Source organism: Oncorhynchus keta, chromosome 13 (genome assembly GCF_023373465.1).
Source record: "Oncorhynchus keta strain PuntledgeMale-10-30-2019 chromosome 13, Oket_V2, whole genome shotgun sequence".
NCBI lineage: Eukaryota > Metazoa > Chordata > Actinopteri > Salmoniformes > Salmonidae > Oncorhynchus > Oncorhynchus keta.
Window position 1 is genome coordinate 35,729,775 of NC_068433.1, and position 16,299 is coordinate 35,746,073.

The 16,299-nt window shown below is 41.9% G+C and overlaps 1 protein-coding gene across 10 annotated transcripts in view; it reads left to right on the forward strand.

Annotated features, from left to right (window-relative positions):
- Positions 1-16,266, forward strand: part of LOC118372493 (lysine-specific demethylase 5A-like) — a 93,782-nt gene extending 77,516 nt beyond the window's left edge. For all 10 annotated transcript variants that reach the window (XM_052460052.1, XM_052460042.1, XM_052460046.1 and 7 more), the window contains 8 exons: positions 775-954; positions 1,231-1,794; positions 8,330-8,488; positions 8,803-8,931; positions 9,554-9,698; positions 9,947-10,167; positions 12,088-12,543; positions 14,858-16,266. In XM_052460052.1, the coding sequence (XP_052316012.1) occupies positions 775-954; positions 1,231-1,794; positions 8,330-8,488; positions 8,803-8,931; positions 9,554-9,698; positions 9,947-10,167; positions 12,088-12,543; positions 14,858-15,190 (2,187 nt within the window). In that variant the 3' untranslated portion in view covers positions 15,191-16,266. The remainder of the gene's footprint in view (positions 1-774; positions 955-1,230; positions 1,795-8,329; positions 8,489-8,802; positions 8,932-9,553; positions 9,699-9,946; positions 10,168-12,087; positions 12,544-14,857) is intronic.
- Positions 16,267-16,299: the final 33 nt, after the last annotated feature.

Sequence of the window (16,299 nt, forward strand, 5' to 3'; positions counted from 1 at the left end):
ACTGTACCTAATAAAAAATCAGATCTGCGATGTGTTTCCATCCCAATTTTTAACGCTGTCAATGGTTTTGCCACAAAGTCTGAGAGAAACAGCAAATGTGCCCCATCTGTTTTTTGGCACGTGCTCTCTTGTCAACAGCTCGCAGATACAGAGCAGAGGGTAGGCTTTATGATGAAGTTATGGATAAGAGCGAGATCATTTTTATCTATTGACAGCCAAGCTCAGATCATGCCACCAGCATAAAATTAAGACCCTCAATATTTATTGGAAAGAAGCATCAAGCTCATCACTGTGCACTTTCACCACCCTCTGAAGTTCATTATTATTCTACAGATTAAATAAATTAACTTTGCAGTGTGCATACTTTTCCAAGTCATAGTGGGAGGACCACAGAACCATATTATTTACTGTGACAGCATTTCCACTGAATTTGTCCCATTTATCTATTTTACCGACAAAACAATTATCCCGTCTAGTGTATTTATGTTCTGTCGACATTTGGAAAGTTTACAGGCAATGATACTGTTTCCATCAGGCCTGTCGTGAGTTTTGAATTTTTTATCCAACCGGAAATGGACTTGCATTTAAATAGTTGGTTGGGAACATGGTTATTGTTACTAGATAGGTTTGTCATTAATCTTGTTGTCAGAACATGAATGATACATGTGAATGGGAAGGGTCATACTGTGCGATGCATACATTTTTATTTTATTTTTTATGATGATAATGATTAATTTCCTTGTATGTTTCCCCCATATGTCTCACTGCCTTCAGGGTGGCAGTAACTATGCATACCTGGAGCAGCTGGAGAGCCTGCTGGCGAGGGGTCGCTCCATCCCCGTCCGGCTGGACCCCCTGCCTCAGGTCGAATCCCAGGTGGCCTCAGCCCGCGCCTGGAGGGAGAGGACTGCACGCACCTTCCTCAAGAAGAACTCAACCTACACCCTGCTACAGGTAAGAAATGATACCCTGGGTTGGGTTGTACCTAGGCATTGGGAAATCATGGATGAGTATGTCGCTGTGATGGTGGTTTGAAAGATTTTTCTAACCAAGCAGCCCTTTCAGACTATGCTGACCCCAAAGTGCAGAAGTTGGCGGACCACCATATGCAGATTGTTGTGAATTCCATCTGTCTATACTGTAGGTAGAATAGGACCAATATTATCATAGGACTAGTAGTTAGATAGCATGTGTGCTAATCTCTATTCTCTGTGTGTTGTCTCTCCTTAGGTCCTTAGTCCGCGTGTGGATATTGGTATCTACGGCAACAGCAAGAGCAAACGCAGACGAGTCAAGGAGCTCCTTGAAAAGGAGAGGGGTCTGGACCTGGAGGGTCTCAGCGACCTTGACGAGAGTTATGAAGATGCCTGTGACCCGGCCATCGTCGTAGCAGCATTCAAATCCAAGGAGCAGAAAGAAGTTGAGGCCATCCACTCCCTCCGAGCTGCCAACCTGGCTAAGATGGCCATGTCTGACCGCATCGAGGAGGTCAAGTTCTGTCTGTGTCGTAAAACTGCCAGCGGGTTTATGTTGCAGTGTGAACTGTGCAAAGACTGGTTCCACGGAGCCTGCGTGCCATTACCGAAAGCGGGCTCGCAGAAGAAGCTCATGGGCTCGGCCGGGTGCCAAGGCAACAGCAAGGAGGCCAAATTCCTGTGCCCGTTATGCCAGCGGTCACGTCGCCCGCGTCTGGAGACCATCCTGTCTCTCCTGGTGTCCCTCCAGAAGCTGCCGGTGCGTCTGCCTGAAGGGGAGGCCCTACAGTGCTTGACTGAGAGGGCCATGGGCTGGCAGGTAGGCAGTTGTGGAAAAAGTACTCAGTTGTTATACTTGAGTAAAAGTAAAGATGCCTTAATAGAAAATTACTCAAGTACAAGTGAGTCACCCAGGAAAATACTACTTGATTAAAATTGACATATACTTAGGTATCAAAAGTATATTTTAATTGCTAAAATATACACTACTTGTCAAAAGTTTTAGAACACCTGCTCATTCAAGCATTTTCTTTATATTTACTAGTTTCTGCCATTGTAGAATAATAGTGAATACGTCAAAACTATGAAATAACACATATGTAATCATGTAGTGGCAGGGTAGCCTAGTGGTTAGTGTTGGACTAGTAACTGGAAGGTTAGCTGACAAGGTACAAATCTGTCGTTCTGCCCCTGAATAGGCTGTTAACCCACCTTTCCGAGGCCGTCATTGAAAATAAGAATTTGTTCTTAAAACCTCTTGCAGCTCCCCCCCTACTTTGTGCAATTTCCGCCTGAAGACCAAATCTAACAGCCTGTAGCTCAGGCACAGAACCAAGGATATGCATAATATTGGTACCATTTGAAAGAAAACCCTCTGAAGTTTGTGTAAATATGAATTGAATAGATCTGGTTTAGATAAAACAATGGTAAAAAAAAACATACGTTTTTTCTTTTTGTATCATCTTTAAAATGAACAAGATAAAACAAACATTCAGATAGGATGATGGGGACAATTTCAGTGAAAAATATAAGAGGGCAACAGTACTTGTGCAAAGTTTCAGAATGATAACTTCCAAAATGAGTGTGCTACATGACATTTATCATGAAGTCACCCAGGTGTCCCACACAAATAGCCCAAATGTACCCAAGTGGCCAAATTAGTGAAGGTATACATTTTGAAACAAATAACTATATACAAAATGCCAAAATGGTATTCTAACCCCCCCCACCAAAAAAAATTTGAAAAAATATGGGAAAATTAAAATATATACATTTACAAAATAACATGGGTATCTAATTTACACACTTTCAATATTTGGATGACCCTCAGTCCTCTATCAAATCTATTTATATAGCCCCAGCCTAAAACCCCAAACAGCAAGCAATGCAGGTGTAGAAGCACGGTGGCTAGGAAAAACTCCCTAGAAGGGCAAAAACCTAGGAAGAAACGTAGAGAGGAACCAGGCTATGAGGGATGGCCAGTCCTCTTCTGGCTGTGCCGGGTGGAGATCACAGTGGTTGTAAGAGGGTGCAACAGGACAGCACCTCAAGAGTAAAAATGAACAGTTTAGGGTTCCATAGCCGCAGGCAGAACAGTGGCAAGGCCAGGTGGACTGGGGACAGCAAGGAGTCATCATGCCAGGTAGTCCTGACGCATGGTCCTACGGCTCAGGTCCTCCGAGAGAGAGAAAGAGAGAATTAGAGAGAGCATACTTAAATTCACACAGGACACCGGATAAGACTCCCATTCTGAGTTAATGTTCAGTTAGAATAGTTTCACATATGAGCCCTGTATCAACAGGTATAATAAACAGATATATATAGAGAGTTGAAGGTTGAATATATTATTATATTATTATTACCTGCTAGATCTACTGTCTCTTTTATATTATGACATTTCAGCTAGATCTACTGTCTCTATTATATTATGACAGACCAGCTAGATCTACTGTCTTTATTATATTACAACAGACCAGCTGTATCTACTGTCTCCATTTCACTTTGGCCATTGTTGTGGTCCTGCCCTCTCCTCAACAGCCTCAAATAGGCTATATCATGTGGGTTGGGGTGGGGCGGCAGACACACGCATCTCGCATTTCATGACACTAAATGTTTATATACTGCTTCTAAAATAAATAAAAAATCACAAATAATATTATAATATTATTATTAATTTCAAACAAGGGCATTAGCATGATAAGAGCTTACCAGTCCAAAACGATGTCCTCTCCCGTTCAAAAAATATTCCTCCACAATCGCTAAATGAAGCGTCCTACAACAATCTCTGTCTCACCTTCACAATCAATTTATTCTAAAGTTGTGTGTACATCTGTATATCTAGACTTAAATTTAGCTTTCCCTGACTTAGTCACCATAATGATTGATAGATAAACAGCTGAATCTGCGCATTCACCAAACAATGCAGTGCATAATATGCGTCGCTTCTTCCGGTATGAAAATTCAATAGCGCATGACTCTTTAAGCTGGAGCTTACTACATGGGTTGGTCTTGCAACACATAAACATGGCGTATTACCATTTAGCCCAGCTCATTGGCTATCTACTCAGCTAGATTTCAAGACGATCAGTGGTCATTGGATTAAAAGACAGTCAATCAATGAAACAGCGGGCAAATCATTGGTGCACAATGATGTCATTACTTGTTGTCTTCAAATCGGTTTCTTTCAGTCAATACGTCCGGTGAAATGGCCCATCAGGTTTGATTGTGTTACAAACAAACCAGTTGATTGCAGTGAAACCAAACATGACTGGAAAAGTCACGTTCTGTGTGGGTGATTTACCTGGAATGTGTCGTCGAAAATGGAATGAGACGGAATTCACTACACAAGCGGTTCACAAAATGTTTTGTGTTAAGTTTTTATAGCCTATTTTATCAAACAAAAGATCATTCTTTGTGTAACGATGAGCATTGGAATTGCAAACAGACGAAGATCGTCAAAGGTAAATGATGTATTTCAATGCAGTTTGTGATTATGTTACCATTTAACATTTACATTTAAGTCATTTAGCAGACGCTCTTATCCAGAGCGACTTACAAATTGTTACCCCTGTGCTGGTTAAAAATATATATATATATGGGGCTCTATGCTCAGATAATCGCATCGCATTCTTTCGCAATAAATTGTTTTTTAAATCTGACAACTCAGTTGGATTAGCAAGATTCTAGGCTTTCGATACATGTGAGGCACTTGTATTTTCATGAATGTTTAATATGACTATTTATGTAGCGATCACCGTATGTTGTGGAATATCAGCCAGCTAGCAGGTTCCGTGCGCAGAGAGGTTAACCTCTTGCTCCTACCCGACACGCAGGCGTCCCATCTAGACATCTGGAAATGCAAATGCACTACGCTAAATGCTAATAGCACTCGTTAAAACTCAAACGTTCATTAAAATACACATGCAGAGTACTGAATTAAAGCTACACTCGTTGTGAATCCAGGCAACAAGTCAGATTTTTAAAATGCTTTTCGGCGAAAGCATGAGAAGCTATTATCTGATAGCATGTAACACCCCAAAAGACCTGCAGGGGACGTAAACAAAATAATTAGCATAGTCGGCGCTACACAAAACGCACAAATAAAATATAAAACATTCATTACCTTTGACCATCTTCTTTGTTGGCACTCCTAGATGTCCCATAAACATCACTATTGGGTCTTTTTTTCGATTAAATCGGTCCATATATAGCCTAGATCTATGAAGACTGTGATCAAGGAAAAAAATAGCGTTTTGTAACGTAACGTCATTTTTTAAAAGTAAAAAAGTCGACGATAAACTTTCGCAAAACACTTCGAAATACTTTTGTAATGGAACTTTAGGTATTAGGAAACGTTAACCTGTTAACTCCCTTGCCAAGTTAAATAAAGGTAAAATAAATAAATAAATGTAGTAACCAAAGAAGTGTCAACCTGTCTGGTACAATCTAGCGTCCCACCTCGACAACAGCCAGTGAAATTGCAGGGCGCCAAACAACAGAAATGCCATAATTCAAATTCCTCAAACATACAAGTAGTATACACCATTTTTAAAGATAAACTTCTTGTAAATCCAGCCACAGTGTCCGATTTCAAATAGGCTTTACGGCGAAAGCACACTTTGCGATTATGTTAGGTCAGCGCCTAGTCATAGAAAACCATACAGCCATTTTCCAACCAAGGAGAGGTGTCACAAAAGTCAGAAATAGCGTTAAAGTTAATCACTTACCTTTGATCTTCATCTGGTGGCACTCCCTGGTCTCCATGTTAGACAATAAATGTTTGTTTTGTTTGATAATGTCCCTCTTTATGACCAAAAACCTCCTTTTTGTTCACGCGTTTAGTCCAGTAATTCAAATGCACAAGGCACGGGCACAAGTCCAAACACTTTTTTTATTTTTAAGTATAATAAAAGTTAGCAGAAACATGTCAAACGATGTTTAAAATCAATTCTCAGGTTGTTTTTGTCATAAATAATCTAATATTTCAACTGGACAAAAGCTTTGTCAATAGAAAAGGTAAACAAAGGCGGCTCCCAATCATGCGCTTGGCTCATGTCTGGAAATTTCCACTGTCCACTCATTGAAGGTGTTGTATCTCCCTCAATTTTTCAGAGTAAAATCCTGAAACAATGCCAAAAGACTGGCCACAAGTAGAGGAAGCCACAGAGATCATGAACTGGGTCCTAAGTATGATGGATAGGCTTTCATTGGAAAAACAGCCTTTCAAAATAATAGTACTTCCTGGTTGGATTTTCCTCAGGTTTTTGCCTGCCAAATCAGTTCTGTTACACTCACAGACATTATTTTAACAGTTTTGGTAACTTTAGTGTGTTTTCTATCTAAAGCTACTAATTATATGCTTATACTAGCTTATGGGCCTGAGTAGCAGGCAGTTTAATTTGGGCACGCTTTTCATCCGGAGGTGAAAATACCTCCCCCTTCCCAAGAGAGGTTAAACAAATCAAAATATATTTAATACTTGAGATTCTTCAAAGTTGCCTCCCTTTGCCTTGATGACAGCTTTGCACACTCTTGGCATTCTCTCAACCAGCTTCATGAGGTAGTCACCTGGAATGCATTTCAATTAACAGGTGTGACTTCTTAAAAGGAATGTCTTTCCTTAATGCGTTTGAGCCAATCAGTTGTGCTATGACAAGGTAGAAGATGACCCTATTTGGTAAAATAAAAAGTCCCTATGGCAAGAACAGCTCAAATAAGCAAAGAGAAATGACAGTCCATTACTTGAAGAAAAGGTCAGTCCATGTGGAAAATTTCAAGAACTTTAAAAGTTTCTTCAAGTGCAGTTTCAAAAACCATCAAGCACTATGATGAAACTGGCTCTCATGAGGAACGCCACAGGAATGGAAGACCTATGCTGCAGAGGACAAGTTCATTAGAGTTACCAGCCTCAGAAATTGCAGCCCAAATAAATTCTTCAGAGTTCAAGTAATAGACACATCAACTGTTCCGAGGAGACTGTGAATCAGGCCTTTGTGGTCGAATTGGTCTGGAGTCCAAATTGGAGATTTTTGGCTCCAACTGCCGTGTCTCACACACTGCCGTGTGAGACGCGATCTGGGTGAATGGGTGATTTCTGAATGTGTGTTGCCCATGTGAAGCATTTAGGAGGTGTTATGGTGTGGGGGTGCTTTCTTGGTGACACTGTCAGTGATTTATTTAGAATTCAAGGCACACTTAACCAGCATGGCTACCACAGCATTTTGCAGCGATATGCCATCCCATCTGGTTTGCACTTAGTGGGACTGCCCTTTTATTTTTCAATGACCCAACACACTTCCAGGCTGTTTAAAGGCTATTTGACCAAGAAGGAGCGTGATGGAGTGCCTCATCAGATGACCTGGCCTCCACAATCACCCGACTTCAACCCAATTGAGATGGTTTGGGATGAGTTGGACCACAGAGTGAAGGAAAAGCAGCCAGCAAGTGCTCAGCATATGTGGGAACTCCTTCAAGACTGTTGGAAAATAATTCCAGTTGAAACTGGTCTAGAGAATGCCAAGTGTGCAAAGCCACACTTTGCCTTGATGACAGCTATTTGAAGAATCTCAAATGTAAAATATTGTTTTATTTATTTAATACTTTTTTAGGTACTACATGATTCCATATGTGCTGTTTCATAGTTTTGATTTCTTCACTATTATTGTACAATGTAGAAAATAGCAAAAATAAAATAATAACCCTTGAATGCGTAGGTGTTCTAAAACCTTTGACGGGTAGTGTACTTAAGTATCAAAAGTATACATTATTTTACTTTCCTTATATTAAGCAAACCAGACGGCATCATTTTCTTGTTTTTTTTGTTGTTATTTACCGATAGCCAGGGGCACACTCCAACTCATTTACAAAAATAGCATTTGTGTTTAGTGAGACTGCCAGATCAGAGGCAGTAGGGATGACAAGGGATGTTCTCTTGATAAGTGTGTGAATTGTACAATTTTCCTGTCCTACTAATCATTCAACATGAAACAAGTACTTTTGGGTGTCAGGAAAATATATGGAGTAAAAAGTACATTATTTGCTTTAGGAATGTAGTGAAGTAAAAGTTGTCCAAAATATAAACAGTAAAGTACAGATAACCCAAACAACTAAAATGTACTTTAAAGTATTTTTACTTAAGTACTTTGCACCACTACAGGTAGGGATGTGTTCAACACAAGTTTTCAGAATCAATTATTTGATGGTTGCTAGGTTCGATAAATCAAATTTTGCAAAACATAGTAAGAAGTGTATGTGGTGAAAAGCCACATATTCTGAGTCAAACACAAGTCTTGTTTATTTAAACTCCTCTCTATTCATTAATGGAATCGATTAATCAAACTCCTCTCTACTTGCAGGACCGCGCCAGGCAGGCCCTGGCTACAAACGAGCTGTCCTCGGCCCTGGCCAAGCTGTCGGTGCTCAGTCAGAGGATGGTAGAACAGGCTGCCCGGGAGAAGACCGAGAAGATCATCAACGCCGAGCTGCAGAAGGCTGCCGCAAACCCTGACCTGCAGGTAAGAGATTACTGATGCCATATGCTACTAAGAGCCATCCATGTATAGAGTTTGTAGGCGCTAACATGGCGTCCAGTGTAAAAGTTGGCCGTTATCTCTCTATATGGCTCTCGTGGCCAGTCATTCCTCTAAACAAGATGCTCAGAGATAAGGTAAGTAAGATGAACAGACTGAAGTGTTTTTTTCCAGGTCATATCCTTCTCTTCCTTATTTGTTCAGTGCATTCGAGAGCTAAAAACAGAGATTGGTTCCAAGGTAGTGTTATTACTACTGATGAGAAGTAACAGAATGACTGTGACGTCTGTTCTCCATAGGGTCACATCCAGACGTTCCAGCAGGCAGGGTTCAGCAGGGCAGCGTCGCCACGCCAGTCTGTCGACTACGATGACGAGGAGACGGACTCTGACGAGGACATCAGGGAAACATATGGCTACGACATGAAGGTACTGTGGTGTGGCTTGTTAACTCGAAATTACACCACGACAAGGTTCCAGTTTAACAGCGTTTACTAAACCATATTAGCACACTACATGTTCGCCATTTCACTCAGGCCAGGTTCATCAACCCCGTGACTCCTGCGCAGGTGCACTAATAACAGAGTGATAGCCCGTAATAACAGAAATATAGGGATACTTCAAACATGAACTTAACATGGCCAATGGAGAGTTTTCTGAAGTATTCAAGTTTTAAATATCGAAAACACCTGTTGAATCAATTAAAAAAGAACCAAATACTACTGTATAGCTGCTATTATTCTATAGACAATGTTTCAACAGAAGTAGTAACAAAACCAGTAAAACATTGCTATTCAATACATCTTATGCAAAGACACAGCACTTAGCAAATCCTGCTTTTCTAGCATTGTCCTCACCTGCCCCACTTTCTCGCTGTCACTCGAGCTCTCTGCCTCGTGTGTGTGTGTGTGTGTGTGTGTGTGTGTGTGTGTGTGTGTGTGTGTGTGTGTGTGTGTGTGTGTGTGTGTGTGTGTGTGTGTGTGTGTGTGTGTGTGTGTGTGTGTGTGTGTGTGTGTGTGTGTGTGTGTGTGTGTGTGTGTGTGTGTGTCAGGACCCAGGTGAAGTGAAGCCGTACCTGTTTTGTGATGAGGAGATCCCTGTCAAGTCAGAGGAAGTAGTCAGTCACATGTGGCCCACCACACCCTCTTTCTGCGCTGAACACGCCTACTCCTCTGCATCCAAGTCCTGCTCTCAGAGTAAGACATGGCATTATAATCTATGGCTACGCAAACTCTCTCTCCCTGTTATACTTAAAAATAGTAATTTATAAATGTGTAATTAATTTTATGTTCTGGAGTATTGTTTCCTTGTGTGTATTATCTTTGGGACCTTATTTAGAAATGAGAATTTCAAGTTACTTACATTAAACTATACATGTAGATATTGAGTAAATGTGTATTTTCATTGGTTGATTGATGAATCATTCTCTCCCTCTAACCTCCAGACCAGAGTACCCCCAGGAAGCAGCCCAGGAAGACGCCCCTGGTGCCTCGCTCCCTGGAGCCCCCTGTGCTGGAGCTGTCCCCCCCGGCCAAGGCCCAGTTGGAGGAGCTGATGATGGTGGGGGACCTGCTAGAGGTGTCCCTGGACGAGACCCAGCACATCTGGAGGATCCTGGAGGCCACACACCCTCCCTCCGAGGAGAGGTTCCTACAGGTCATGGAGGTAGGAGAGAGGCATTGGTTTATACACTTATTTTTATACTGAACAAAAATATAAATGCAACATGTAAAGTGACAGGTGTGGCATACCAAGAAGCTGATTTAAAAAGCATGATCATTACACAGGTGCACCTAGTGCTGGGGACAATAAAAGGCCAGTATAATGTGCAGTTTTGTCACACAACACAATGCCACAGATGTCTCAAGTTTTGAGGGAGCACGCAATTGGCATGATGTCTGCAGGACTGTCCACCAGAGCTGTGCCAGATAATTTAATGTTCATTTCTTTACCACAACCGCACAACCAAAGAATTTCTGCACAAAATGTCAGAAGCCGTCTCAGGGAAGCTCATCTGCATGCTTGTCATCCTCACAAGGGTCTTGACTTGACTGCAGTTTGGCGTTGTAACCAACTTCAATGGTCAAATGCTCACCTTCGAATGCCACTGGCATGCTGGAAAAGTGTGCTTTTCGCTGATGAATCCCGGTTTCAACTGTACCAGGCAGATGACAATATGGTTTTGTGTGGGTGAGCGGTTAGCTGATGTCAATATTGTGAACCGAGTGCCCCATAGTGGCGATGGGGTTATTGTATGGGCAGGCATAAGCTACTGACAATGAACACAATTGCATTTTATCAATGGCAATTTGAATGCACAGAGAGACTGACGAGATCCTTAGGCCCATTGTTGTACAATTAATCCACCACCATCACCTCATGTTTCAGCATGATAATGCACGGCCCCATGTTGCAAGGATCTGTCCACATCCTGGGAGCTAAAAACGCCCCAGATCTTCCATGGCCTGCATACTCACCTGACATGTATCTCTGAAACTGGAAACACTTATCTCCCTCACTAGCTTTAAGCACCAACTGTCAGAGCAGCTCACAGATTACTGCACCTTTACATAGCCCACCTATAATTTAGCCCAAACAACTACCTCTTTCCAAACTGTATTTAATTTATTTATTTATTTTGCTCCTTTGCACCCCATTATTTTTATTTCTACTTTGCACATTCTTCCATTGCAAAACTACCATTCCAGTGTTTTACTTGCTATATTGTATTTACTTTGCAACCATGGCCTTTTTTGCCTTTACCTCCCTTCTCACCTCATTTGCTCACATTGTATATAGACTTGTTTATACTGTATTATTGACTGTATGTTTGTTTTACTCCATGTGTAACTCTGTGTCGTTGTATGTGTCGAACTGCTTTGCTTTATCTTGGCCAGGTCGCAATTGTAAATGAGAACTTGTTCTCAACTTGCCTACCTGGTTAAATAAAGGTAAAATAAATAAATAAAAAACATGTCTCTCATTGAGCAAGTTTGGAATGCTTTGGATTGACGATTGCGTGTTCCAGTTCCCGCCAATATCCAGCGACTTTGTACAGCCATTGACGATGAGTGGGACAACATTCCACAGGCCACAATCAACACTATGTGAAGGAGATGTCACGCTGCGAGCATGAGGCAAATGGTGGTCACACCAGATACTGACTGGCTTTCTGAATCATAACTCTATGCATATGTGTATTCCCATTCATGTGAAATACGTATATTTAAGGCCTAATTTATTTATTTCAATTGACTGATTTCCTTATATGAATTAACTGAAATGTTTGCATGTAGCATTTTATATTTTTGTTCATTGCATGTTATTTTATTTGGACATGGCCAAGAGGGCAGCTCCAGTAAAGAATACGCAGTCACTGGCTGAAAACACATGTTTACATTTACATTTAAGTCATTTAGCAGATGATGTATGATGATGATGTAGCAGACATTTATGATCTGAACTGAACATGGGTGATGCGAAGGCTGGTTACCTGGACATACTTAATGGACATAAAAGCACTTTCAGTAGGGATTATTAATTGAGCAATTGTGTCCATCCCTCTTTACTGTCTTCCCTTCCCAGCATGAGGATTCTCCGTTTGAGAAGCCAATGAAGATCAAGATGAAGGACTCTGAGAAGAAGAGGAAGAGGAAGCTGGAGAAGGCGGAGCACCAGCTTCTCATGGCAGCTGTCTCCGGGGTCGGAGACATGATGCGGTCCCCCAAGTCCTCAAAGGATCCGAAACTGAGCCTCTTAGACCCGCTGGGGAAACCCAAGAAGAAGAAGCTGAAGCTGAACCCGGATAAGAACCGTGAACTGAAACAGCTGTCCAAGCGCCTGGCTAAAGAGGATAAGGAGAGGAAGAGGAAGGATAAAGCTGTGGTCAAGTCTGAGGCTGTCAGGGAGGGGCTGGAAAAAAGGAAAGAGAAGAAGATCCTGGATATACCGTCGAAATATGACTGGTCTGGAGCTGAGGACTCCAATGATGAAAACGCTGTCTGTGCGTCCAAGGACTGTGCGAGACCCTGCAAGGACAAGGTGAGAGCGACACGAGAAGCATGTACACAGTTAGTGTGTGTGTATTTAGTCCAAAATCAACCCTCTCTCCAGTATACACTACTTGATGCACATTTCAAAATTATTGGAGGGGTGTAAGGAATATTGTGTCTATGGGTACAACCTCAGCCAAGGGATTGACTTCTGCCCTGGTATTCCAGACTGACTGATTGAGACCATTAATTTGCCAGCAGAGGGCAGTGCATCTTCTGTAGTTGTCATCAGACCTTGAATAAAAAAAGCATTTTTGGATTAGGGGAGAGGGGCTCATTTGAGAGAGGATGTAGCTACTCTGAATCATTCTGACAGATGATTCCCATAGATGATTGATAGGTGTGAGGGTTTCTTGGTTAACGGTGCAACAGAGCTCAGTGAAAGCCTGAGATCTGTTCAGTGTGTGGCCTGAGAGGGCGGGCCCTATCAAAAACACAAGTCAGGTTTTGACCTAAGTACAACTAGAGATGCGTAGGCAAAATTTCAATTTCTGGAGGTTTGGATACTTTAATTTTAGGAGGTTTAAGGATATTAGCTCTTCGGAGCAAAAACTGATTGTCTCACTTTGTATTTTTGTTTGCTGACTATTATGCAGAGCTAAGTATGTCGAGTTAATATTGAACACTGTGAAGCAAACATCTTTGGATCATGGAACAATTGAATATCAACAGCTGATAACAGCACTGGAACACAGAGTTACACAACGTATTAACATGACAAGCTACAGTGGGGAGAACAAGTATTTGATACACTGCTGATTTTGCAGGTTTTCCTACTTACAAAGCATGTAGAGGTCTGTATTTTTTTATCATAGGTACATTTTAACTGCGAGAGACGGAATTTAAAACAAATATCCAGAAAATCACATTGTATGATTTTTAAGTAATTAATTTGCATTTTATTGCATGACATGTATTTGATCACCTACCACCTACCAACCAGTAAGAATTACAGCTCTAACAGACCTTAGTTTTTCTTTAAGAAGCCCTCCTGTTCTCCACTCACTACCTGTATTAACTGCACCTGTTTGAACTCGTTACCTGTGTAAAAGACACCTGTCCACACACTCAATAAAACAGACTCCAACCTTTCCACAATGGCCAAGACCAGAGAGCTGTGTATGGACATCGGGGATAAAATTGTAGACCTGCATAAGGCTGGGATGGGCTACAGGACAATAGGCAAGCAGCTTGGTGAGAAGGCAACAACTGTTGGCACAATTATTAGAAAATGGAAGAAGTTCAAGGTAAGTACAATCCCAAGATCACCATCCCAACCGTGAAGCATGGAGCTGGAAACATCATTCTTTGAGGATGCTTTTCTGCAAAGGGAACAGGACGACTGTACCGTATTGAGGGGTGCAACAACCTCCTTCCCTCAGTAAGAGCATTGAAGATGGGTCATGGCTGGGTCTTCCGGCATGACAACGACCCGAAACACACAGTCAGGGCAACTAAGGAGTGGCACCGTAAGAAGCATCTCAAGGTCCTGGAGTGGCCTAGCCAGTCTCCAGACCTGAACCCAATAGAAAATCTTTGGAGGGAGCTGAAAGTCCGTATTGCCCCGCGACAGCCCTGAAACCTGAAGGATCTGGAGAAGGTCTGTATGTAGGAGTGGGCCAAAATCCCAGCTGCAGTGTGTGCAAACCTGGTCAAGAACTACAGGAAATGTATGATCTCTGTAATTGCAAACAAAGGTTTCTGTACCAAATATTAAGTTCTGCTTTTCTGATGTATCAAATACTTATGTCATGCAATAAAATGCAAATGATTTACTTAAAAATCATACAATGTGATTTTCTGGATTTTTGTTTGTCTCTCACAGTTGAAGTGTACCTATGATACAAATTACAGACTTCTACATGCTTTGTAAGTAGGAAACACTGCCAATTTTGCAGGTTATCAAATAACTTGTTCTCCCCACTGTATGTGCTGTTGGACGTGACTGTAAATTAGACACTTAAGTCAATGAGTAGCCTAACCACCCTCCCAGTTCTTCCCAGCCATGTGCTCTCAGAGCACAACAGAGGCATGGGGATATCCTCCATCTAAACAGAACTTGAAGGGGGGCTGGATTGGATTAGGCTTAAATGCACCATAATAAAATGCAACATAAATATCATGCTTATTATACATCAAGTACGTAATGGTATATTCCTTTTTAAAAACACAAACTATCTACAAATATGACTCTTGTGAATCTGAAGGGCAGTGACCTTTTCTGAGCACTAGCTGATATTATATCCTTATTTAAGCAGAAGGTGTGATCGCCTGTATGTTTACGTCTCTCTTCCCTCTGTCAGGTGGACTGGGTTCAGTGCGACGGCGGCTGTGACGAGTGGTTCCACCAGGTGTGTGTGGGTGTGACCTGCGAGATGGCCGAGAACGAGGACTACATCTGCATCGACTGCACCCGCAAGTCGTCTATCTTGAGTCGGGCCGTAGTTGGAAGTTTGGGCAGAAGCATGAGCATAGGAGGAGGAGGGGTGACAGCAGTGGTGAAGTTAGAGCGTGTTTGTGAGGAGCCGGTGGTGCTGGAAGCACCAGTCTACAGCGGGCTGAGCCAGATCATTATGCCCCCCTCTACCTCCCTCCCCCAGCAACAGCAGCAGCCGGATACTCGGGAGAGCAGCTAGCGCAGACCCAGGACAGAGACGCACATGCACAGCCACCACACACAAACCCATTCACCCGGTAAACTCGCATCAGACCATTTGAGTCTGGTTCTGACTGACATATTTCCCTCTTGACTTAATGGTAGAGGAGCTTCAAATTAAGGGGTATCCTCAAGACTAGATGATGATACTCCCATGAGAATAATACTACAAAGAAATGAGACAATCAGCTCCTTTGAGGAGGAGAGAGATGTATTTTATGCATCACAGATAAACTCCAGATTAACTATTTTGCCGTTCCCCCTCTCCTCTCTCTCCTCTCATGGGAACCAATTGTTGATGAGGATTTGTTTCTCTCGAATTCAGAACTGTTAAATAAGGCCTTATAATCCAGAGAACACTGTGTGCACAGAGTGGTTTTTACTGCACGACTTGGAATGACCATGGGCCGTTTTGTCGGTTTCTTGAGTTTTAGGTCTGTAACGTCCTCTATCCCCGTCTGGCACCAAATAATTTTCAATCTGCCTCAGTTCTACTACAGTCAGAAACTTCAGTACAGTCATTATCAATCTGTGGAGGTGTAAATAGGTGTCCCAAATGGCACCCTATTCTATATGTAGTGCACTACATGGGATCTGGTAAAATGTAGTGCACTATAAAGGGAATAAGGTGCCATTTGGGATTGGGTGTTACACCTCCACATATTCTTGATAACTGTACTGAGTCGGCAGGTAGCCTAACTTTTTAAGTGTTGGGCCAGTAACCAAAAAGTCTCTGGTTCGAAACCCGCGGGCTGACTAGGTGAAAAATGTATCGATATTAAGGTACTTAACCCTAATTGCTCCTGTATGTCGATCTGGACAAGAGCGTTTGATAAATGACAAAAATGTAAATGTGAAAATTTGGGATGCACATTCAGTATCCTCTCCTCTCTGCCTTTCTCCAAACAATAAATAACAGCTCCATGTAGGATTAGGAACAATGGTTGTATGTAGTGATACGTATTTATAATGTGTAAATAGGTTTTAAGCAATAAAGTGATTGAATGTGGCTGTTTTTGTTTTCTCACCTTTAATAAACAATTCCTAGTGAAATGAGTAAGGAGCAGAATTTATGGTTTTATTTTCAAT